The following is a 24,775-nucleotide window of genomic DNA, read 5'->3' as shown; positions in this document are numbered from 1 at the left end:
TAATTTAAGGTGCGTTTATTTAAATTAATACAAAACGAACAATTTATCAAAATATTCGTTTATGCAATTTCCAAAATTAAATAATGAAATAAGATAATATGAAAATTTTAACACGTGTTCAAATACATTTTTTTTGTAGTTTATGTCAATAAATTTAGCGTTTTATAGAAAATTATCAGAATTTGACTAAATCTATAGGGATTTTGGCATCTGGAGTGATAATAACCTGAAATTTTTTTCTTAAAAAAGGGTTTCGTGGAGGCACGTAATACACCAACAAATTAAATCAATTAGCGACTTGGAAAAAGGGAGTTGTCAAACTAATATTATCCGCAGACCTATTATTTATTTTATCGTATTTTTATTAAAAAGAGTTAGCACTTTCCAAGTACTTAAAATCGGTTGAAAGGAAATAATAAACTGCGTTGCTTTCCAACCCATATTTTGGGTCATTACCAAAATATTTCATCATTTAATTTAATTGAATAGGAACCATTTTTTTTTCAAAATAGGAACAGATGTAAAACAAAATGATGATATTTTTTATTGGAATAAATTAACCTAGAAATTGACTGAGGGTTTAATTATCATATTCCAAAAACTGGCCTCGTCAGACGATAAATTCAGCCACTTATGAGCTTCTCGTATAGGCCACTAGGTGGCTCTATGGAAAGCTAAATAAAATTATATTATGACTTTTCCAAGACTGCGAAAAAATGAAAATAAATTATTTTAAAATTTAAAATTGGCCTCCTGTTTCATTACGTTTCATAAAATAATAAGAAATTCTTATTTCATTTGAAGATTTATTATTATTCAGCAAGAATTGCGCGCTTCCGGATCACAGTACGAACTTCCGGTTCGATGGCAAAGTAGACGAGCTACGAGGATTCCTTTATCCTTGAATTTAAGTCCTAGATCGGGGAAGTAAGTAGAATTAAAATAAAGTAAATACTTTGGGAATTTTCAGCCGCCATTTTCCAAGATGTCGGAATCGGTGTATTTTGTATAGCCACAGAATCGTTTAAATTTTAAGGGTGGGACTACAAAATCACGTGTTCTGTGAAGGGATAAGGAATGCCCGGGTCACGTGGCGGAAATTCGACCCGAATTGTTTTAAACGATTCTGTGTCCCTTTATGTACGATCTACTTTTTTTAGCATAAATCCATCGTAACATATAAAAAACAACGATATTTTCCAATAATTGTCGATACGCAAGGGGGGGGGTCACAATTCCCCGGGGCCCACCGGATAAGGGCCCGCAAGCATACTTTTTAGGGGCCCTTCGCCTTGCCCTTCATTAGTACCCCTCACCTTGGATATTTTAGTTTGAAGAGCCCGCTATGACATAACTTATACCGGGGCCCAGATATGTGTCATCAGGGCCCGCTATGACATAATTGATACCCGGCCCCGATATGTGTCATCAGGGCCCGCTATGACATAATTGATACCGGGGCCCCGATATGTTTCATCAGGGCCCGCTATGACATAATTTATACCGGGGTCCCAATATATTTCCTCAGGGCCCGTTCGATAGTCGTAATTTTTAAATGGTCTATGGAAAATCTTAAGGGGAGTGTAAAGTGTTTTGAAAATTGGGGATATGATTCTAAACGTCGATCAACAGCGTTCCTAGCGGCGAAAATGTGGATTTCGTTGATTAAGCATTGAACTTTATTTTCCATCTTAATGGAATAAATAAATAAATAATAATAATAAATTTAAAAATCGTTTGCTACGCCTTTTTTTAACGTAACTAGCGCCAAAGTACCTTCTACTAAAGATCTACAAAATCGTTTGAAAAATTGGGGACCAATTTCCGGTAACTCCTCCCATTTCGGCACGTGTTTCTGTAGCCCCACCCTTAGAATTAAAAATTTGTTAAAATGAGGTTCTTTAAACCTGGTTGTAGAAATGCGAAATTAGTTGATCTACTATAATTATGGAACTTCATACTTTATTCAAGAAGTATCATCCGAGCGGTATCATCACACGCAAAAACAAAATGAACTTTCAAACCACAATTTTCTCTTTACAATTTAAAATCGCGTCAAATAGATATTAATTAGTCAATTGACTGTACTAAATTTCACCGCTCTTAATTGAATAATTAATTATACATAACGTGAACCATAGACAAATAAAAGATTCTTGCGTGAACACACTCATTTTGGACGAATTTCCGGTTATAAGTCCCCATTATTTATTATATTTTACTTATTAAAGTATTTAAATTATAAATAAAATCTACGAAAAATTACATTTAAAACGGTAGTCCAAAAGTGAAATGAAAAAGACTTTAAAAACTCAAGAAACTCTCGAATTACTCATTTCTTATTCCGAAGAATTGGACAAAAACGCGTCGAAAGTAGCGCTTATTTGTCCTTGTTCATAACTTGTTGAAATAGTCTAAGGTTGATTCCCCCGCGTAAACGGTATATACCGAGGGCTATCAAAATAAAACAAACCAATTAGACTCAATACAAACGGATTTGCAAGTACTTAAATCTCGCCGATAAAATCGCATAATCGCCCATAAAAATCGCTCAAATGCTTTTCAATCTCGCGGAATTGCTGGCGAGAGAGAGAGAGGGAGAATCTCGCGATAAAAAGAAATAATTCTGTAGCCAGTGCGTTTCGTGGGGAGGCCAAAAATTCGGCAAAAATCTTTTCGGCCGTGAGGGAGGGTGGCCAAGATACGTTCGGAGGGACTACTTTGTTTAGAACGCGGAGTCGCGGTGGTCGCTCCGCTCTGTCTCTCTCAGGCTGGCGCGCGGATGTACTTTCCCGAGTCCCTTCCTTAAAGCCGTGATGCGGCTTCGTCGATGTACCCCTCCGCCGCCAAACGCCATTGCAAAATTTGTCGGAGGTGAGCGGTTTTGGAATCGCCCCAAATTAAGCCTAATTTAGGCCTTTTTTCGCGATTTTCGGTGGCTCAAAGTGCTCGCTAGTGTTTCTAGAGTGACATAATGGATTAAATAAGCCTCTGTGGATTAATTCTGGATGGGTTTTATGGATTAAAGGATGGACCAAAAAAATAGAACCCAGCAACGGGATAGGCGTCGTCAACGGGCCAAAAAGATGCAAAAGCAAGCCGGGGAGCAGCACGGGAACACGGCCGCCGCGGAGGGCTCGCATTCGCCGTCTCCGACACGCCAGAAAAACAGACCACGAAAGAAACGTATTAAGGAGAAAGACAAATCCGATCCGATGGTCGAGGAAGATATTATCGACGGATTTTCCATACTTAGTTTCAAAAGTTACGAGGATTTAGAGGTAAACGAACCGTTCTTACCTAACACTTTTTTTATTATTCGTTCATTCGAAAGCGATCGCCCCTTGACCTATCCCCCCTGGTCCGTGGCGCTTTCCCCCTCCCGCGTTTAGGCCTTACATTCCTAATTAACTTACTAAGGCTTAACACACGAATTTAATGTTGTTTCGAAAGAAAACCACCCTGAAATCGCACCGAAGTCGGAGTATTTGGGAAAATATCGCCGCGGCATATAGCGCATGGCTTCGCTGTTTGTAGCCTAACGCGTTTTTTACGGCTAACTACTTAATTAATCAGCCTAATTAGAATTAAATGGGCGTAAATCGTAGCTAATGACCCCCTTTACGATATGCCATATCGGTTTGCTATCGAAGATGGCTAAATTTAACGCAATTTTCATCTAAAATGACAATAGGATTTGGTTAAGCCTTGGCCTCAATTGATGCGTGCGATATTTTAGGGCATTTTTGTTTACAGTATCGCTAGGCGTGAGCCTGTATTTTTAGATTTAATTTTTGTCGACGAGTGGTTTAAACGTGGTTTGCATTTGGTTTAATTAGTGGTTAATGACCTAAATTGTCAAATTATCGCGCGTATTTAGGGAACAAGTTTTAATTTTTAATTTCCGACTAATAAAAAGGCGATTTTAAACAATTGTTTGCCGTGACGTTTTGATAATGTATGGACGGTCTAGACACGTTTTGTGGTTTTTAACTTACGATTTCGCAATTGTTTTATTTTAATTATGTATTTTAAAATTATGGGTATTACGAATTGAATTGAATCTGTTGCGGTTGCAATGTCAAATCGTGGAAATTAGCTGCTTAGCAATGCGATTTCGAAATTCACCATTGGATTAATTTTCATAATTGCCATAATTAATTTTAATTTCGAAAGATTTTAATTAATTCGACTTTTGGTACTGGTAATAGCGCTGAACGTGACTTAACGAATTTAAGACTGCAATGTACAACGGCTTTTCAATACTTAAACATCATAATTTATTACTTCAAACATAAATTCAAATAAATGGTTAAAACTGCAATAAAATAAAAATGAAATCGATAAGATTTTTTAGCTGACTGATTAAATATTAATTGGTTTATATTTTGCAAACCGTTTGTTTCATAACTGTGGTAAATAAATTAAAATTAGCCACTATTTTAATTAATATGTGAAGATAAATATAATTAATTATTTATTTTAAATGTAAAAAGGTAAAATATTTTTGTTTGTATGTGCCTATCAATGAAACCCTTTTAATAAATTATTTGGGAATGATTTAAAACGTATCTAAAGGGAAATTTACTAATAGAATTTTCGAAACGCACCTTTTGATATCGTTGAATAGAGGTTAATTTATGTTTAAATAGGGGATAAAATCAATGCGATTTGTTTTGGACAAGTTGCTGGTTTGATAAAATGGGTTTTGGGTAATTTCCATCTTAAGGAAAATTATTATTATTTATTTTAGGAAAATTAAAATTAAAACTATAAAAATATCCGTATCAATTAAATTATTAGTTAATTAACGCTTTTGTTTTGTTTGATTTAAATTGGTTATTTAATGAAATTTGATTCAAGTCAGTTATTTAGATAAATTTGGTTTAAATCGGGGATTTTAAGCAATTTGATTTAAATAAGTTCTTTTAAAGCAATTTGATTTAAATCAGTTATTTAAAGCAATTTAAGTCAGTTACTCTAAAGCAATTTGTTTTAAATCAGTTATTTAAAGCAATTGGATTTAAATAAGTTCTTTTAAAGCAATTTAGTTTAAATCGGTGATTTTAAGCAATTTAAGTCAGTTACTTTAAAGCAATTGGTTTTAAATCAGTTATTTAAAGCAATTTAAGTCAGTTATTTAAAGCCATTTGATTTAAATCAGTTATTTCAGGTAATTTGATTTAAATCAGTTATTTAAAGCAATTTAATTTCAATTAGATATTTTAAGCAGTTGGATTTAAATAAATCGTGGTAAATCATTGATTTTAATCGCCTGTGATTAAGTGTAATTAATTATAATTGAAATTTTAGTTTACATAACCGCTGCATGCGAATTATAAATTAATTTGTCAAGCAAATCAGGCAAAAAATTGTTTAAATATAGAATAGAATATTAATATTATACTATTAAAATTATTAAAAATGATTAATAATTTAATAATATTATACTATTACAGGGCCCCCAGAGGTCCTATAATTCCTATAAAATCCTATATTTCCAAAAATGTCCTATAAAATCCTATAATTTCGATATTTTGCCCATTTCAAATCCAGCCACTCAGTTAAATTGCTAGATTTAGCTATAGGATAAATTCTTATACGAAGTCGTTCTAGTCTATACTTTTGTTATTGTTAACATGGTTAGCTACCAGTATATTTTGGTGAGGAAATGCTTAAATAGTTTCTATTTTTAAGTGAAAATCAAAGATTTATTTAACTAAATATAGATTGTTTTTAAATGCATAAAGTTAGTAAATTAAATAGCATATATAGTCCTATAAAATCCTATAATTTTGTAAAAATAGTCGTGTAAAGTCTTATATTTTTTAAAAAATAATCCTGTTTTTCCTACAAAAAAATTGAAGATTCGAGTGGGGGCCCTGCTATTATAATGATTAATAATGTAATAATATTATACTATTAATAACGTTCTAGTAGTAATGTAATAACATCATACTATTACTAAATAATATACTAACATACTCAATAGAATACACGTTAGGAATTCGAAATGTTTTCAATAAGATAGTAAAATGCATGTGCATTTTTTTAAATATGCCATAATGGTATGTAATAAATTATTAAGTGTTTAATCATTAATTTTTATACAGTCAAAATCCACCATGATTTAATTACTTGAATAATAATACGTTATATTCTTAGTCAAATTTATCTTATAACTATTTAAAATAATCACAAAAAGAGATCTATTTGATTGTATATCTTCTACGTAGTAATTACCCCTAATAACTTTTTTCACGTTGCAATAAATAATTCACGGAGAGTTTGGTCGCATGTTGAAAAGTAGTTTTCCCGAGGCATTGACCTTAGTTAAAGGCCTCATTTTCAGAGAAGTTATTTTTAATGCTCATTCATTATCATTGCGTTGTAACTGGAGATAATAGAAGATTGTTTTTTAAATTGTTTCGTAACGAGACATGCAAACCCCTCCCCCCTTAATTCCCGAAATTCTTGATTGGCTATTGGAATTCCAAATTTCAATTGATTTAAACATTTTTAAATTACCTTTTTTAAGAAAAATCATGGGTTTAAATGTGCCTTTTTAGACAAATCATGGGTTTAAATGTTCCTTTTTAGACAAATCATGGGTTTAAATGTTCCTTTTTAGAAAAATCATGGGCTTAAATGATCATTTTTAGACATCATGGGTTTAAATGTTCCTTTTTAGACAAATCATGGGTTTAAATGTTCCTTTTTAGAAAAATCATGGGCTTAAATGATCATTTTTAGACATCATGGGTTTAAATGATCATTTTTAGACATCATGGGTTTAAATGTTCCTTTTTAGAAAAATCATGGGTTTAAATGTTCCTTTTTAGAAAAATCATCGGTTTAAATGTGCCTTTTTAGAAAAATCATGGGTTTAAATGATCATTTTTAGACATCATGGGTTTAAATGTTCCTTTTTAGAAAAATCATGGGTTTAAATGTTCCTTTTTAGAAAAATCATGGGTTTAAATGTTCCTTTTTAGAAAAATCATGGGTTTAAATGTTCCTTTTTAGAAAAATCATGGGTTTAAATGTTCCTTTTTAGACAAATCATGGGTTTAAATGTTCCTTTTTAGAAAAATCATGGGCTTAAATGATCATTTTTAGACATCATGGGTTTAAATGATCATTTTTAGACATCATGGGTTTAAATGTTCCTTTTTAGAAAAATCATGGGTTTAAATGTTCCTTTTTAGAAAAATCATCGGTTTAAATGTGCCTTTTTAGAAAAATCATGGGTTTAAATGATCATTTTTAGACATCATGGGTTTAAATGTTCCTTTTTAGAAAAATCATGGGTTTAAATGTTCCTTTTTAGAAAAATCATGGGTTTAAATGTTCCTTTTTAGAAAAATCATGGGTTTAAATGTTCCTTTTTAGAAAAATCATGGGTTTAAATGTTCCTTTTTAGACAAATCATGGGTTTAAATGTTCCTTTTTAGAAAAATCATGGGTTTAAATGTGCCTTTTTAGAAAAATCATGGGTTTAAATGATCATTTTTAGACATCATGGGTTTAAATGTTCCTTTTTAGAAAAATCATGGGTTTAAATGTTCCTTTTTAGAAAAATCATCGGTTTAAATGATATTGTTTAGAAAACATTATTGGTTTAAATGATCATTTTTAGACATCATGGGTTTAAATGATCATTTTTAAGAAAAATCTGGGGTCTAAATGTGCCTTTTTAGACAAATCATGGGTTTAAATGTTCCTTTTTAGAAAAATCATGGTTTTAAATGATATTTTTAGAAAAATCACCGTCTTAAGTTATTTTTAAAGAAATCCACACTTGAATGATTTTGTAGTAAAAAATAAGAAATAGCTTCCACGGGAAAGTCAATTCAAAACAAACCAATTAACAAGTAGTAATTTAAAAATAATTAAAATGTAATAAAATTAAATTAAATTTTAGCCTTAATTGCATTTTTACCTTAGTAACTCGTAACTTAAAAAAAGGTTTTTGTGAATCTTATTAGAAAAAGGTTTTTAATTGACTTAAGATGTTTCTAAGCTTGGGTAACAAAGTATCAAACAAATAAATACTACAGGGTTGCAACTTGTCAGGGAAAACGGGGAATTTAAAAATGGGCCTGAAAAGTCAGGGAATTTTAAGAATTTGTAAACATTCTGGGAAAAGTCAAGGACTTAAATTTTATCTTGGCACTTTTTGAAGGTAATCTTACTCAAGATCTATGACAAATTCTATGAATATCATTTATTTCATTGAAAGTTTGGCTAATTTTTTCAACATTGCAAAAACTTTAATACTGCTCCATTTAAATTTATTAACTTCTGATAAAAGTGAAAGATAAAATAAAATTTTGGCCTTAAAAAGCCAGGGACAATCTCTTAAAATGGTCTGGGAATAGTCAGGGAATTTGAATCTCGAAATTTTGTGGCAACCCTGTACTTAAAAAGCCTTAGATGATCAAAAATCAATAAAATAAATCAACAACTACGACGGAAACGATTTTAGATTTACTTCCTAATTCAGCCAATAACGTTCATCAGAAGTAACATAATAACAATTAGTACGCACTTCCTATTGTTTTAATTCAAATTTCCTGACCGAACCTTTTTTTGACACTGACCTGCTCCGTGTTGGACTCACAATCGAACTGAGTAGGTTATTATCATCCTTGGTAGTCGTATATTTCGCCTTGGACTTATTTAGACACTAGGGGGCTCTGTGCTTAGAACTAGACCTTGATTGCGCTTTAGCTCTGAAAATCAGTTCAGTGCCAATTTTTGTTAATGGTCATAGTTATTTGGAAATGCCTATTTTAAGCAGTTTTTTAGAACTAGCTGTAGCCGTTGGCTTGCGTGGCATGAAGGGCTTGCCACCACCCTCTTACGCATTGTAACCCGGTCACCCGAATAAAGGCATTATAAGTGGCTAGATGACTTGGGCAGGGTAACCACAGTTCCTATTTTTTCCTATAATTTAACGTCCTTCCTTTTTTCTCCTATAATTTCCTTAAATTTCCTATACTACCCTATATTTGAACTCTCTGAAGAAATTAAAATAGTTGATATTTTACCCTTAGAAGGCTTCTTATTGTCCTAGTTTTTAAAGATGCTTATTTTTAACACTGTTCCACGATAGTTTTCGACAATTTCTATCGGTTATCAACTTTATTTTGAATGTTAGCCCCTTTAAATAATTTTGACCAGGGTTGGCAATTTTTTGATTTAAAAAAAATTAAATTAATCGATTTTTTATTTAAATCGGAGTTTTTTAATTAAAATTTCAAAATTTTACCTAAAAGAAATATGTTTTAATTTTTAAAGACTAATATGTTTAATGAATTTATTAAATTTAAGCTAATAATCATATAGAAGGTTTTATTTTTTAAAACCTATTTTGATACTTTACAAAACCCACAGGTAGAATCCAATGCAACATTAGGGGGGAAATACAAGAAAGATTATATTTAAACATAAATTATCGCAATTGGCGAGGTTTTTTCTTTTTCATAAATACTTCATAAAAATTGATTTAAATCGTGATTAAAATCAAGTTGATTTAAATCAGCCAACCTTGATTTTGACAACCATTTTCTCTTATTGTATAATTAATTTTCTCCTATTTCTTCCTCCCCCCCAATTTTCTTCCTATATTTTCCTTTTCCCCCAATTTTCTTCCTATATTTTCCTTTTCCCCCCAATTTTCTTCCTATATTTTCCTTTTCCCCCCAATTTTCTTCCTATATTTTCCTTTTCCCCCCAATTTTTTTCCTATATTTTCCTTTTCGCCCCAATTTTTTTCCTATATTTTCCTTTTTCCCCCAATTTTCTTCCTATATTTTCCTTTCCCCCCAATTTTTTCCCTATATTTTCCTTTTCCCCCCAATTTTCTTCCTATATTTTCCTTTTCCCCCCAATTTTTTTCCTATATTTCATTGATCAATTTCCTATAATTCCTTTAAAGGAATTAAAAATATTCTGTGGTCACCTGCTTGGGCTTAAGGTTGGGCCTTGGATATTAGCCCAGCTGATTATTATTATAATTATTAATGAAAATTAGGATAAGATTGGTAATTATGTCACTTGACGTACTTTCGCATTTATTGATAATTTTAAATTGTGATTTATAAACAAAAGTATTGAATAAATTATTTCAGAGAGACTTTTATTTTAAAAGTCAGTTGATTTATCTAATTTATCAAGTAAAGAAAGGAATGTTAATCAATTCTGTGTCAGGCTAATAACAATGGTTAGCCCCCCCCCCCTGCCCTTAAAACGCGGCCATAAAGTATTTGAAGTGGTACATCTTATTGAAAATAATATTTCTGGAGTGTTTGTCACAGATAAAAACTTTAGTCGCTACTTAGTGCGTTATCGGCCACCTTAGGCATATTCTCTCTCTCGAGAGTTCTTGGAACTTGAGTTCTCCACTCCGTCTTCAAGTGCAGCCAACAATGCTTTGGATTTCACATTGAACCCTCCCCCAAAAACACGGTGCGGGGAAATTTTTGTTTATTTCAAGTTTAAAGTCTTGCTTTTAGTACAGTTGCTATATTTTCTCGGCCCTTGGCTGAATTTCTTGAAGTCGGAAAGTGTTTGGTTGGGTTGTTCATTTTTCTTAATTTTTTTATCCAATTTTTTTCTTAAGAGTATTTACTGATAATATGCGTGCATTGGTAATGTAAATAGAAATTTAAAATTAATCCTAATTAAATTTAATTAGTATTTATAAATACTTTGGTTTGAATTTATATTGCAAGAGTAGACTTTTTTTTAAATATTGTCTTAAATACATAGAAACCTTCTTTTTAAAAATACTTTGATTAAAATCAACGGTATTGACATTTTGATATAGTCTTAGATTTAGAATTTGACATTTTGGTATAGACTTGAGATTAGACATTTTGATATAGATTTGAGATTAGACATTTTGATATAGATTTGAGATTAGACATTTTGATATAGATTTGAGATTAGACATTTTGGTATAGATTTGAGATTAGACATTTTGGTATAGATTTGAGATTAGACATTTTGGTATAGATTTGAGATTAGACATTTTGATATAGATTTGAGATTGGACATTTTGATATAGATTTGAGATTAGACATTTTGACATAGATTTGAGATTGGACATTTCGGTATAGACTTGAGAATAGTCTTTGTTTTGACATTTGCAGGGTGACCAGACTTCCTATATTTCCTATATTTTCCTATATTTTTAATGCCTTCCTATAATTTCCTTTATTCTTACCTATTTTCCTATAATTTCACGGTCTTTTGAAAATGAAAGAACTTTTTTGTACATATCATCATCTACTGTAAATACTGCCATTTTCGAACAATATCTTGAAATATACGAGCTTTGTAAATCCGCTAAGTGATCTAATAATGCAAGAAAGCAGTGTACAAAACATTATCAATATTCTAGGTGATTCGAGTCAAAGTATACCGATATGCAATAATTACCTTATTATTTTCCCCATATTTTTCTTAGCCTATTTAGTTTCCTAAATTTTCCTATAATTCGCCTATTTAGTTTCCTGTATTTTCCTATAATTCGCCCCTAAAATTCCTATTTTTCCTATAAAATTTTCAAAGCTTTTCCCTGGTCACCCGGCATTTGTGCTCTAGAAATTTTCATGTATAATTTGCGTTTTTCTGTAGTACTCAGTTTTTAATTTAATCTTCACAATTAATTTTATATAACTCAATAAAGAGCCATCACCACCATCTTATTAACAACAAAGAGAACAGTTTTGATTACCACTGAAAAAAATATGATTAGGTTGATATCGATTTGCGTTGGTTTGGGACAAGGAATATCCATTAATGGTAAGAAGGGTAATTGGTCGGTGACCATAATGTTTGATGGTTAGTAAAAACGTGGAAAAGTCAGAGAATAGACCTTTTTCTAAAATCCGGGCTAGCCAAAACGTTGGCAAAGACTTCAGAGCTATTGCGGTAGCTTGTAGGACTGGCAATTTTCATTATTCTTTGGTAGTAAGAATTTGCCTTATGTTCCGTCCTATAAATAATTACTGGACTCGAAACCTAAGCCAAATCCCCGGTTCCACAATTTGCATCGCCCGTCAGCGCTCCTACCGAGAGAATCGCGAAATATTATTATCCAAGTACAAAACACGTGCGTAAAAATGTCGGATGACCCGCATTCCGTCGTCTGCTCTGCTTATTTAATAGAAGTGAGGCTTTTGGAATTTTAATAGGCTTTAGATTATTCAGTAATAATTGTATTGGAATAACAATGAAAGGGTAATGATTAAATTAATGTAAATAGGAAGTTCGCTTTAATGTTTTTGCATATACAGTTTATATGAAGGTTTAAATAGATTATAAATTTAAAAATGCCTAGTCAAAATGGAAATGAAGGTGTAAGCTTTGACGACAGTGACGAGCTAAGAACGCTAGGCCTAACGCCGTCCGCTAATATTGGACACGTGTTTAGTATTTGGATAGAAGTCTTTCCAATACTTGACACTACGGCGCTACAAGCGGCGCTGCCGTAAAAGCACTGACGAGGAGACTACCCGAGGTGATAATCACCGTTTTGGTTGAAACTAGGTGGGTATGTAGACCTTATGGTAACATGAAATCTCACCAAGGGAAAAGTTGCAATGGGCATTAGTTTTGCCATGGGAACCGAAAATGTTTTGACAACACAGTATGTATATATTCCCATTGAAAATAACAATCTGATCATTTTTTACATATTTTGACCAAATTGACCAGAATTCATCAAAATATCATAAAATTAATTTCATTTGTCAATTTTGATCTATTTTTTTTGGTTTTGAAATTCTAATTTTTTTTTACATTTTTCACAGGGGACCCTTAGAAGCGCTCAGATTCCCATGTTATTTTCAATGGGAAAATATACATACTGTGTTGTCAAAAACATTTTCGGTTGCCATGGCAAAACTAATGCCCATTGCAACTTTTCCCTTGGTGAAATTTCATGTTACTATAAGGTCTACATACCCACCTAGTGTCAACCAAATCGGTGATTATCACCTCGGGTAGTCTCCTCGTAAGAGCACCATTTGTTTTCGGGTCCAGTAATTATTCGTCCAAGGTTATATTTTATATCGACCAACCAACCAATGTTGCATGTTTGCCAGATCAAAGAGAAGAATGAGCCGCCCTGGTTCATGAGAAATCGGGCCAATCCTTAAGCCTCTCTCTATACACAAAAGTAAATAACACTTGTGGTGGTCTTGGGATAACCTTTAACAGGGCTTCCACACGTCAGGGAAATAAAGGAATAGTAAGGGAATTTGAAAATAAATGGGTCTAAAACACAGGGAAAGGTCAGGGAATTTGAAAATGGGCCTAAAAAGTCAGGGAAAGGTCAGGGAATTTTAAGAATTTGTAAAAAGGCAGGGAAAAAATAGGTCCTATTAAGTCCTATATTGTCAATGAATTGTTATTGTAGTCATAACTTCCGCAATGTTCTTCCCAGTGCGCCCCAATGCACCTGACCCCGTTACTCGCGTTATGGATTAAGAGTTAATTATTTATAAATATGTCTATGAACCTTAATTACACACTTAATTATCCATTAACTTCATTGTTTGGACTAGAAATATGATTTATTTATTAAAATATTAGTGAAGTTACTGCAAAACTATTTTATCCATTTTAGAAGAGTTTGATCAATTTGATATAAATGTTTGTTGGGTTAGATAATTAATTTCAACTGAGCTGTTTTGTTGTCCGTGTTACGCTTGATATTGACCCGAAATCAGCTGAAAGTAATTAAATATTTAGCGAGATTTCCCAAGTTCGCGGAGATTTGACCGTTCCTGTTGTCTTTTGTAAGTCTGTTCGCGTGCGTGGCTGTGGCGAACTTCGAGTTACGACATTTCGTTAATTAGAAGTTAGTGATATAAGTAAGATTAGTGGCTGATAAAATGTTTTCCAAATACTGTGTAGTTGAAACGTCCGAAATATATTATTTTATTCTTTAGGATGTGAGGAATAAATTTAATACTTCAATATTAACATTTATATTATCTAAGGCCTGTAATATGGGGATTAGTAAATATTTTAATAGAAAATGGTAAGTTTTATTTATTGAATGGAATTTAAAGCTGACTTTGATTTACTTTTGTCCTATTTTAACAATTTTGTGGCGGTTAGTGGAAACAATTTTGTGGCGGTTAGTGGAAATAATGTTGTGGCGGTTAGTGGAAACAATTTTGTGGCGGTTAGTGGAAATAATGTTGTGGCGGTTAGTGGAAGCAATTTTGTGGCGGTTAGTGGAAGCAATTTTGTGGCGGTTAGTGGAAGCAATTTTGTGGCGGTTAGTGGAAGCAATTTTGTGGCGGTTAGTGGAAGCAATTTTGTGGCGGTTAGTGGAAGCAATTTTGTGGCGGTTAGTGGAAGCAATTGTGTGGCGGTTAGTGGAAGCAATTGTGTGGCGGTTAGTGGAAGCAATTGTGTGGCTATTAGTGGAAGCAATTGTGTGGCGGTTAGTGGAAGCAATTGTGTGGCTATTAGTGGAAACAATTTTGTGGCGGTTAGTGGAAGCAATTGTGTGGCTATTAGTGGAAACAATTGTGTGGCGGTTAGTGGAAGCAATTGTGTGGCTATTAGTGGAAACAATTGTGTGGCTATTAGTGGAAACAATTTTGTGGCGGTTAGTGGAAGCAATTGTGTGGCGGTTAGTGGAAGCAATTGTGTGGCTATTAGTGGAAACAATTTTGTGGCGGTTAGTGGAAGCAATTTTGTGGCGGTTAGTGGAAGCAATTTTGTGGTGGGTAGTGGAAATAATGTTGTGGCGGTTAGTGGAAGCAATTGTGTGGCTATTAGTGGAGACAATTGTGTGGCGGTTAGTGGAAGCAATTGTGTGGCGGTCAGTGGAAGCAATTGTGGTGGTTAGTGGAAAATTCGTGGTGGTTAATGGGAACAATTGTGGTGGTTAGTGGAAAATTTGTGGAAATTTGTTTAATTAATTATCCTTTTAATGTGTAAATTTAGCACGGTAGTAACGGTTACTTAAAATTTAATAATTGATAAGGTTTCTTAATTTCTTTATTATTTCCCTGAAAAAGTCGTGTAATATGGTAGTTTTTCTATGGTCCTTACAGTAGTTTTGACCAGTTGAAATTAATCAAATTAATCAATTAGAGTGAACTAATAACTAATCAACTAGTGTAAATTATTAACTAATCAAATAAAAATATACAGAAGCGTGCTTAAGCATAAGAAGAACGTTATTATTTATGCATAGTAACAGTTTTTGGTTTTAAAATCGCAAAATTAAAATGTTATCTCGCTAGGATCGTTACTTTTTGGTTTTTTTAATAAAAATCAAACCATTAAATTTTTTGTTTTATGAAATCTATTGATTTTTAAACCATTTGTGACTTTTTCAGTGAACTCGGTGTTTCATAGAACCTTAATTAAAATTAAAAATTTTACATTAAATGTTTGGGGTAAAATCAGAATCTTTAAATTAATTTGTCTTTTCGAAGTGACCGCTCTTAACCTCGCCCTTTACATTTAATTTCGACGCTTTCCAAATTGCTTTATCTTTTCGTAGAAAAATGTGTAAAATTTCTTTTTAAGCGTTGAACGAAATTGAGGAAATGTGAGATATTCGTGGTTTCGCTCGGGTTGCGTCACTCCTAAGAAGCCAAGTTGATAAATTAAAAACAATTTAAACGGAGGAAACACATGCAATATTATTAAAAATTGAGCTTTCGACCCGTAGGTTTTTGTCGAATGCGTAATATTTCACAAATATCCACGCGTTTCCTCCGTTTAAATTGTGTTTAATTATATTTTCCATCGATCAAAATAAAAATTTTAGTGTTTATTTCATTAATCAGTTTTAATATTACAATTTAAACTCTATGGTTTAAGTTTCAATTTTCACTTACTTTTTTTAACCGTTGTAGTTAGTTCTATTACAAAATTTACAAGTAGTTAATATCAATTCAAGAGTTTATTTAAAATATTTGGTTCTAAAATATATTTATAATTTTTTATTTTACCGATTTAATATTTACTGTTTTTGTTTAGTCTATTCATTGACGTCGGTTCTAGGGAACCATTAAATATTGGGGTGGTTTGATTCGTGTGAAGGGATTGCTGGAGTCAACGCTAAATATCTTCTTGACTTACAATGTTAGTCATTCGATCTAACTATAAATAAATACATAATTGATAAAACATTATCAATGTAACATTCCTTGATTCTTCTCAGAAGTAATTGTTTTTTTTAACTCCCTTAGACAAGCAAAAATAATGCTGAGCGAAGACCGTCATATATTGATTTTCTAATACTATTTCAGCGGTTAAATATGGTTCATCAATAGGTTAATTTCGCTTGGACCTAACACTAGGCATTAACTTGTAATTACTTATTTACTTCATTTAAATGAATTTACTGATTATTAGTCACTTTTTGCTATATTTGCCACTTTTTTCCACTGACATGGACTTCATTCTAAAAAAGTGAAATTTATATAGGTAACACTAACTAGGCTTAATTCCCAAAGCACCACCTTAGGCCCAAGTCATCGAGCGACTTTAAAAGCTATTAATTCAGGTGGCCGGGTTACAATGCGTAGGAGGGTGGTGGCAAGCCAACAGCTTCCTACACTGTCAGGGCCCCCAGCGGTTCTATAATTACTATAAAATCCTATATTTTCAAAAATGTCCTATAACATCCTATATTATTAGCAAAATCCCCAAAAAGTCTTATAAAACCCTATAATTTTGATATTTTGCCCATTTCAAATCCCGCCACTCAGTTAAATTGCTAGATTTAGCTATAGGATAAATTCCTATACAAAGTCATTCTAGTCTATACTTTTGTTATTGTTAACATGGTAAGCTACTAGTATATTTTGACAGGAATCCATACCTCTACTTGTAATGCTTATCCTGGCGTATCGCGTGTGGTAAGATCACTCTGACGGCTTTGGCCCCGCCTACGAGTGGAAAAATCCCCTCCGCGCGCGCTCCCCTCTCACGTTGTTGTTTGTTAAGTTAACATAGTGACGTCAAAAAAAAAAACACGTCAGTCACATCGAGACATCTGCCGCGATAAGCATTGCAAGTAGAGGTATGGGTTCCTGATTTTGGTGATAAAATGGTGAAATAGTTTCTATTTTCGAAGTTAAAATCAAAGATTTATTTCACTAAATATAGATTTTGTTTTTAAATGCATAAAGTTAGTAAATCCTTTAAATTCCTTTAAATTTGAAAATAATATTCCTTTAAAGTCCTATATTTAAAAAAAAATATTTCTAGAAAGTCCTATAATTTTTAAAAAAATATTTCTATAAAGTCTAATTTTGAAAAAATACTCCTATCAAGTCCTATAATTTTGAAAAAATACTCCTATCAAGTCCTATAATTTTGAAAAAATACTCCTATAAAGTCCTATATTTTTTGAAAAATATTCCTATAAAGTCCTATATTTTTTGAAAAATATTCCTATAAAGTCCTATATTTTTTTAAAAATATTCCTATAAAGTCCTATATTTTTTGAAAAATATTCCTATAAAATCCAATATTTTTTGAAAAATATTCCTATAAAGTCCTATATTTTTTGAAAAATATTCCTATAAAGTCCTATATTTTTTGAAAAATATTCCTATAAAGTCCTATATTTTTTGAAAAATATTCCTATAAAGTCCTATATTTTTTGAAAAATATTCCTATAAAGTCCTATATTTTTTTAAAAATATTCCTATAAAGTCCTATATTTTTTGAAAAATATTCCTATAAAGTCCTATATTTTTAGACATATAATCCAATTTTTCCTATAAAAATTGACGATTTGAGTGGGGGCCCTGCTACACTAACTATTAACGCTAACCTCTACAAGGTTTTACGGAAAGGAGAAACCGCAGATTTCGGGGGTAAACCCTTTTAACCAAAGGGGAGAGAACTTACAAACTCAACGCGGAAGGAGTAGTTCCGAGCTTTCGCCCAGCGATTTGTTGAAATATTTTTGGCCATTAGAATCCGCTTCGAACCAGCGAAAGTTCACGTTTCATTTCAATAGCTCAGGGAATACTTCTCTCGTCAGAGACATATTATCCACTTCTGGTGGTACTTATGATAGAGTGCTGAACTTTCGAAGGTCTATCTTTGATCTTTAACGGTATAATTGTAAGTTCACAGCTATGCCTGTAAAATTAGTTCGACGTAACTTCGAAATTATTACCGGGAAAAGGGGAAGTGGAGACGAAGCTGCGATTTGGCAGCGAATTAAACCAATATTGCGTCGAATCCGATTTTAATAATCAAATGAACGTCTAGACTGATTTCCGCGTTCGTCGTTAGCTTCTGCGTCGTTTCCAACCCGCTCGCGTCGCTCTCGCTGCGACGGTACGGCCCCGGCTCGGTCTTTGTACCAGGTGGGTTCAGTGTCACCCCCCTTTACTGTCTGCCTCCCCCTCCCGCGTTTGCTGGATTTGATTCTTGATTTCCCCCGCGTAATGTTACCGAAAGGACACTTTTTTTTAAAAGAAAGTTCGGCTCGATGGAAAATGGTGCCGGTTATTGGGAAGTGGTGGGAAAATAGAGCGAAGTGGTGGGAAAATAGAGCGAAGTGGTGGGAAAATAGAGCGAAGTGGTGGGAAAATAGGGCGAAGTGGTGGGAAAATAGGGCGAAGTGGTGGGAAAATAGGGCGAAGTGGTGGGAAAATAGGGCGAAGTGGTGGGAAAATAGGGCGAAGTGGTGGGAAAATAGGGCGAAGTGGTGGGAAAATAGGGCGAAGTGGTGGGAAAATAGGGCGAAGTGGTGGGAAAATAGGGCGAAGTGGTGGGAAAATAGGGCGAAGTGGTGGGAAAATAGGGCGAAGTGGTGGGAAAATAGGGCGAAGTGGTGGGAAAATAGGGCGAAGTGGTGGGAAAATAGGGCGAAGTGGTGGGAAAATAGGGCGAAGTGGTGGGAAAATAGGGCGAAGTGGTGGGAAAATAGGGCGAAATAGGGCGAAGTGGTGGGAAAATAGGGCGAAATAGGGCGAAGTGGTGGGAAAATAGGGCGAAATAGGGCGAAGTGGTGGGAAAATAGGGCGAAATAGGGCGAAGTGGTGGGAAAATAGGGCGAAATAGGGCGAAGTGGTGGGAAAATAGGGCGAAGTGGTGGGAAAATAGGGCGAAATAGAGTGAAATGGTGAGAAAATAGGGTGAAATAGAGTGAAATGGTGAGAAAATAGGGTGAAATAGAGTGAAATGGTGAGAAAATAGGGTGAAATAGAGTGAAATGGTGAGAAAATAGGGTGAAATAGAGTGAAATGGTGAGAAAATAGGGTGAAATAGAGTGAAATGGTGAGAAAATAGGGTGAAATAGAGTGAAATGGTGAGAAAATAGGGTGAAATAGAGTGAAATGGTGAGAAAATAGGGTGAAATAGAGTGAAATGGTGAGAAAATAGGGTGAAATAGAGTGAAATGGTGAGAAAATAGGGTGAAATAGAGTGAAATGGTGAGAAAATAGGGTGAAATAGAGTGAAATGGTGAGAAAATAGGGTGAAATAGAGTGAAATGGTGAGAAAATAGGGTGAAATAGAGTGAAATGGTGAGAAAATAGGGTGAAATAGAGTGAAATGGTGAGAAAATAGGGTGAAATAGAGTGAAATGGTGAGAAAATAGGGTGAAATAGAGTGAAATGGTGAGAAAATAGGGTGAAATAGAGTGAAATGGTGAGAAAATAGGGTGAAATAGAGTGAAATGGTGAGAAAATAGGGTGAAATAGAGTGAAATGGTGAGAAAATAGAGCGTAATAGTGATAAGTTAGGGTGACATAGAGCGAAATGGTGAGAAAATAGAGCGAAATGGTGAGAAAATAGAGCGAAATGGTGAGAAAATAGAGCGAAATGGTGAGAAAATAGAGCGAAATGGTGAGAAAATAGAGCGAAGTGGTGGGAAAATAGAGCGAAGTGGTGGGAAAATAGAGCGAAGTGGTGGGAAAATAGAGCGAAGTGGTGGGAAAATAGAGCGAAGTGGTGGGAAAATAGAGCGAAGTGGTGGGAAAATAGAGCGAAGTGGTGGGAAAATAGAGCGAAGTGGTGGGAAAATAGAGCGAAATGGTGGGAAAATAGAGCGAAATGGTGGGAAAATTGAGCGAAATGGTGGGAAAATTGAGCGAAATGGTGAGAAAATTGAGCGAAATGGTGAGAAAATTGAGCGAAATGGTGAGAAAATTGAGCGAAATGGTGAGAAAATTGAGCGAAATGGTGAGAAAATTGAGCGAAATGGTGAGAAAATAGCGCGAAATGGTGAGAAAATAGAGCGAAATGGTGAGAAAATAGAGCGAAATGGTGAGAAAATAGAGCGAAATGGTGAGAAAATAGAGCGAAATGGTGAGAAAATAGAGCGAAGTGGTGGGAAAATAGAGCGAAGTGGTGGGAAAATAGAGCGAAGTGGTGGGAAAATAGAGCGAAGTGGTGGGAAAATAGAGCGAAGTGGTGGGAAAATAGAGCGAAGTGGTGGGAAAATAGAGCGAAGTGGTGGGAAAATAGAGCGAAGTGGTGGGAAAATAGAGCGAAGTGGTGGGAAAATAGAGCGAAGTGGTGGGAAAATAGAGCGAAGTGGTGGGAAAATAGAGCGAAATGGTGGGAAAATAGAGCGAAATGGTGGGAAAATTGAGCGAAATGGTGAGAAAATTGAGCGAAATGGTGAGAAAATTGAGCGAAATGGTGAGAAAATAGCGCGAAATGGTGGGAAAATTGAGCGAAATGGTGAGAAAATTGAGCGAAATGGTGGGAAAATTGAGCGAAATGGTGAGAAAATTGAGCGAAATGGTGGGAAAATTGAGCGAAATGGTGAGAAAATTGAGCGAAATGGTGGGAAAATTGAGCGAAATGGTGAGAAAATTGAGCGAAATGGTGGGAAAATTGAGCGAAATGGTGAGAAAATTGAGCGAAATGGTGAGAAAATTGAGCGAAATGGTGAGAAAATTGAGCGAAATGGTGAGAAAATTGAGCGAAATGGTGAGAAAATTGAGCGAAATGGTGAGAAAATAGAGCGAAATGGTGAGAAAATAGAGCGAAATGGTGAGAAAATAGAGCGAAATGGTGAGAAAATAGAGCGAAGTGGTGGGAAAATAGAGCGAAGTGGTGGGAAAATAGAGCGAAGTGGTGGGAAAATAGAGCGAAGTGGTGGGAAAATAGAGCGAAGTGGTGGGAAAATAGAGCGAAGTGGTGGGAAAATAGAGCGAAGTGGTGGGAAAATAGAGCGAAGTGGTGGGAAAATAGAGCGAAGTGGTGGGAAAATAGAGCGAAGTGGTGGGAAAATAGAGCGAAATGGTGGGAAAATAGAGCGAAATGGTGGGAAAATAGAGCGAAATGGTGGGAAAATTGAGCGAAATGGTGGGAAAATTGAGCGAAATGGTGAGAAAATTGAGCGAAATGGTGAGAAAATTGAGCGAAATGGTGAGAAAATTGAGCGAAATGGTGAGAAAATTGAGCGAAATGGTGAGAAAATTGAGCGAAATGGTGAGAAAATAGCGCGAAATGGTGAGAAAATAAAGAGAAATAGTGACATGGTGGGAAAATACAGCGAGATAGTGAGAGAAACGAGTGAAATAGTGATAAAATAGAGTAAACGGTGGTAAAATGCAGCGGAATAGTGGGAAAATATTTTATATTTAAGAAGAAAGTCTTTCAAGTCGAGAAAGGGAGTTAAAATCGTCAGCAAACGAAACTAGTGCCCATCAGAGCTAGCTTCTGTTAAGCCTATTAAAAATAAATATGTAAATTAATGCTCCCTTTAAGCGAGCTTTTACTTAGGTGAAGAAGAGTACGGCTCTAATAGAATTTTAACAGATTTTTCAAATATTTGCTAAACCCGGGTACGCGACGATCAAAATACCCGTTTGAACAATACTAAAACGAGGCTTTTGTATTGCTGGGCGCATTGTTTAAACGCGCATTTCGTCCGGGGAAAAAATTCCTCTCGTTTCAAGTTATTCGAGGCTTAGGCGCCTTTCAATTTCAAACGGAACTTAAAATACCGTAATTCTATTCTCGATTTGTCTCGTGTGAAAATGATAATATTTAATTTATGTACGGAGTATTATAGGAAATGTGACATAAGCTTGACAGATATATCGTCTCGCCGTTCAAGTTATAAATTATGTTCTACCGGTATTAACGCGATTTCAAATCCGCAAAATTTGGCGGCTAAGGTAATTGTAATATATTGTATAAATCAATCTTTTTTTATATAAATCGGATTTCTTTAATTTTATTTAATTATACAATGAATGCCTGTATAATTAACGAATATTTTACTTCTATCAGAAATCTTAATTAAATTTAATTATTATTTAGAATTTTAGTTTTCTCAGATTTTCTGTATGTTAATTTTTTAAGAACCTATTTTTTGACAATTTTTATTCATCCATCGAAATACATTGTGTGATTTAAATCTATGATTTTTCAAAAAAAACTTAGTTAAAATCTTGATTTAAATTACGATTTGAATCAAATTGATTTAAATTAGCCCACCCTGTGTATAATTGACAAATAAACCATAAATATATTACCAAATTTCTACTTCGGTCCATTATTTTATTAAGAATCTGGTACCCCCCCCCTGTAAAATTTTTTTAATTTTTGAAAATGCTAAAAATAGAAAATATAAATAAGAAAATAATGAAAAAGTTCGAAGTTGATTAAAATCTTTACGGTACCCTTACATTTGGTCAGATTCCCATGTTATATTCAATAGGAAAATTTCCATTTTGTATTGTCAAAAACATTTTTGGTTGCCTATGGAGACATTTCCCTTTAGGGTGTTTCAAGTTACATGAAGTTCTACCAATCCCCCGAGTTTGAACCAAATCGGTGCGTTACACCTCGGGTCATCTCCTTGGCAGTGAAATTGCTAGATTTAGCAAAAGGATAAATTCCTATACAAATTACAAAGTCATTCTCGACTTTACTTTTGTTATTGTTAAAATGATTAGCTACTAGTATATTTTGGTGATAAAATGGTTAGCTACTAGTATATTTTGGTGATAAAATGGTTAAATAATTTCAATTTTTTAAGTGAAAATCCAAGATTTATTTCACTAAATATATATTTTGTTTTTAAATGCACAAAGTTAGTTAATGAAATAGCATATATAGTCCTATAAAATCCTATAATTTTGTAAAAATAGTCCTATAAAATCCTATATTTTTAGAAATATAATCCTATTTTTCCTATAAAAAAATTTAAGATTTGAGTGGGGGCCAGTAATATTTTCGAAAATCATTGTAAGGTGAAATCGAAGAACTCTTAAAGCGAGCTGAAAATCATCAATTCAGAGGAGGGCGGGCCTTAGAGCGAGCTTTTGCCAGCTGCTAATGAGGTTATGCAATTTTGTGGTAGTTAATATTCCAAACAGCGTTCTTATTAATATTTGAGGCAAATCTACTTTGTGCCCAGACAAGGCTCCAATTTGTTCTTCCCTAATTTGTCATACAGTCTAGCTCACCAGTGTTTTGATGTTTTTATGTTGGGCTACTGTACTCGGTTTTAGTTATTTTTAAGAAATCTTGGGTTTTAGAACGAGTTTGGTACAAATTTTAACAGTGTTACCACTTTTTAAGAGAAAATACCATATCGGTGGTTTATAGTGGCTAATATTGGGTAAAAAGTGTCTAATTGTGCCCAAAGGTTTGTGGCTAATAGGGGCAGATTGTGGCTACTAGGGGGCAGATTGTGGCTACTAGGGGGCAGATTGTGGCTACTAGGGGGCAGATTGTGGCTACTAGGGGGCAGATTGTGGCTAATAGGGGCAGATTGTGGCTAGTAGGGGCAGATTGTGGCTAGTAGGGGCAGATTGTGGCTAGTAGGGGCAGATTGTGGCTAGTAGGGGCAGATTGTGGCTAGTAGGGGCAGATTGTGGCTAGTAGGGGCAGATTGTGGCTAGTAGGGGCAGATTGTGGCTAGTAGGGGCAGATTGTGGCTAGTAGGGGCAGATTGTGGCTAGTAGGGGCAGATTGTGGCTAGTAGGGGCAGATTGTGGCTAATTGGGGGCAGATTGTGGCTAATTGGGGGCAGATTGTGGCTACCAGGATTCCATATTAATGCTACAATATGAGTTAAAGTAAATATAAAAAATGGTCTGAATTTGGCCTTGAGAAAGACCAGGAAATTTTTTAAAAAAGGCTTGGAAAAGTATCTAAAATCTCTAAAAAAACGGGAAAATCTCTAAGAAAGGTTCAATTTAGAAAAAAGGGTCGGGAAAAATCTCTAAAATGGGTCGGGAAAAAATTTCCAATAAAGGGTAGAGAAATCTCTAAAAAAGATCCGGGAAAATCTCTAAGAAAGGATAAAAAGTTTTCAAAAATGGTCGGGAAATATCTCTAAAAATGGTCGGGGAAAATCTCAAAAAATAGTCGAAGTATCTCTAAAAAAGGGTCGGGAAAATCTCAAAAAATAGTCGAGAAGTATCTCTAAAAAAGGGTCGGGGAAAATCTCAAAAAATAGTCGAGAAGTATCTCTAAAAAAGGGTCGGGAAAATCTCAAAAAATAGTCGAGAAGTATCTCTAAAAAAGGGTCGGGAAAATCTCAAAAAATAGTCGAGAAGTATCTCTAAAAAAGGGTCGGGAAAATCTCAAAAAATAGTCGAGAAGTATCTCTAAAAAAGGGTCGGGGAAAATCTCAAAAAATAGTCGAGAAGTATCTCTAAAAAAGGGTCGGGAAAATCTCAAAAAATAGTCGAGAAGTATCTCTAAAAAAGGGTCGGGAAAATCTCAAAAAATAGTCGAGAAGTATCTCTAAAAAAGGGTCGGGGAAAATCTCAAAAAATAGTCGAGA

The 24,775-nt window shown here is 34.1% G+C and overlaps 1 protein-coding gene across 5 annotated transcripts in view; it reads left to right on the top strand.

The window, feature by feature from the left end:
- Positions 1-2,764: 2,764 nt before the first annotated feature.
- The window catches only part of LOC149958677 (uncharacterized), a 143,593-nt gene continuing 121,582 nt past the window's right edge, over positions 2,765-24,775 (top strand). For all 5 annotated transcript variants that reach the window (XM_090166026.1, XM_090166029.1, XM_090166028.1 and 2 more), the window contains exon 1: positions 2,765-3,281. In XM_090166026.1, the coding sequence (XP_090022152.1) occupies positions 3,030-3,281 (252 nt within the window). In that variant the 5' untranslated portion in view covers positions 2,765-3,029. The remainder of the gene's footprint in view (positions 3,282-24,775) is intronic.

Source organism: Leiobunum rupestre, chromosome 2, assembly GCF_980474605.1.
Source record: "Leiobunum rupestre chromosome 2, qqLeiRupe1.1.hap1, whole genome shotgun sequence".
Classification (NCBI taxonomy): domain Eukaryota; kingdom Metazoa; phylum Arthropoda; class Arachnida; order Opiliones; family Sclerosomatidae; genus Leiobunum; species Leiobunum rupestre.
The sequence above is the reverse complement of the archived record's forward strand: the minus strand, read 5'-3'. Positions and strand labels throughout refer to the sequence as shown.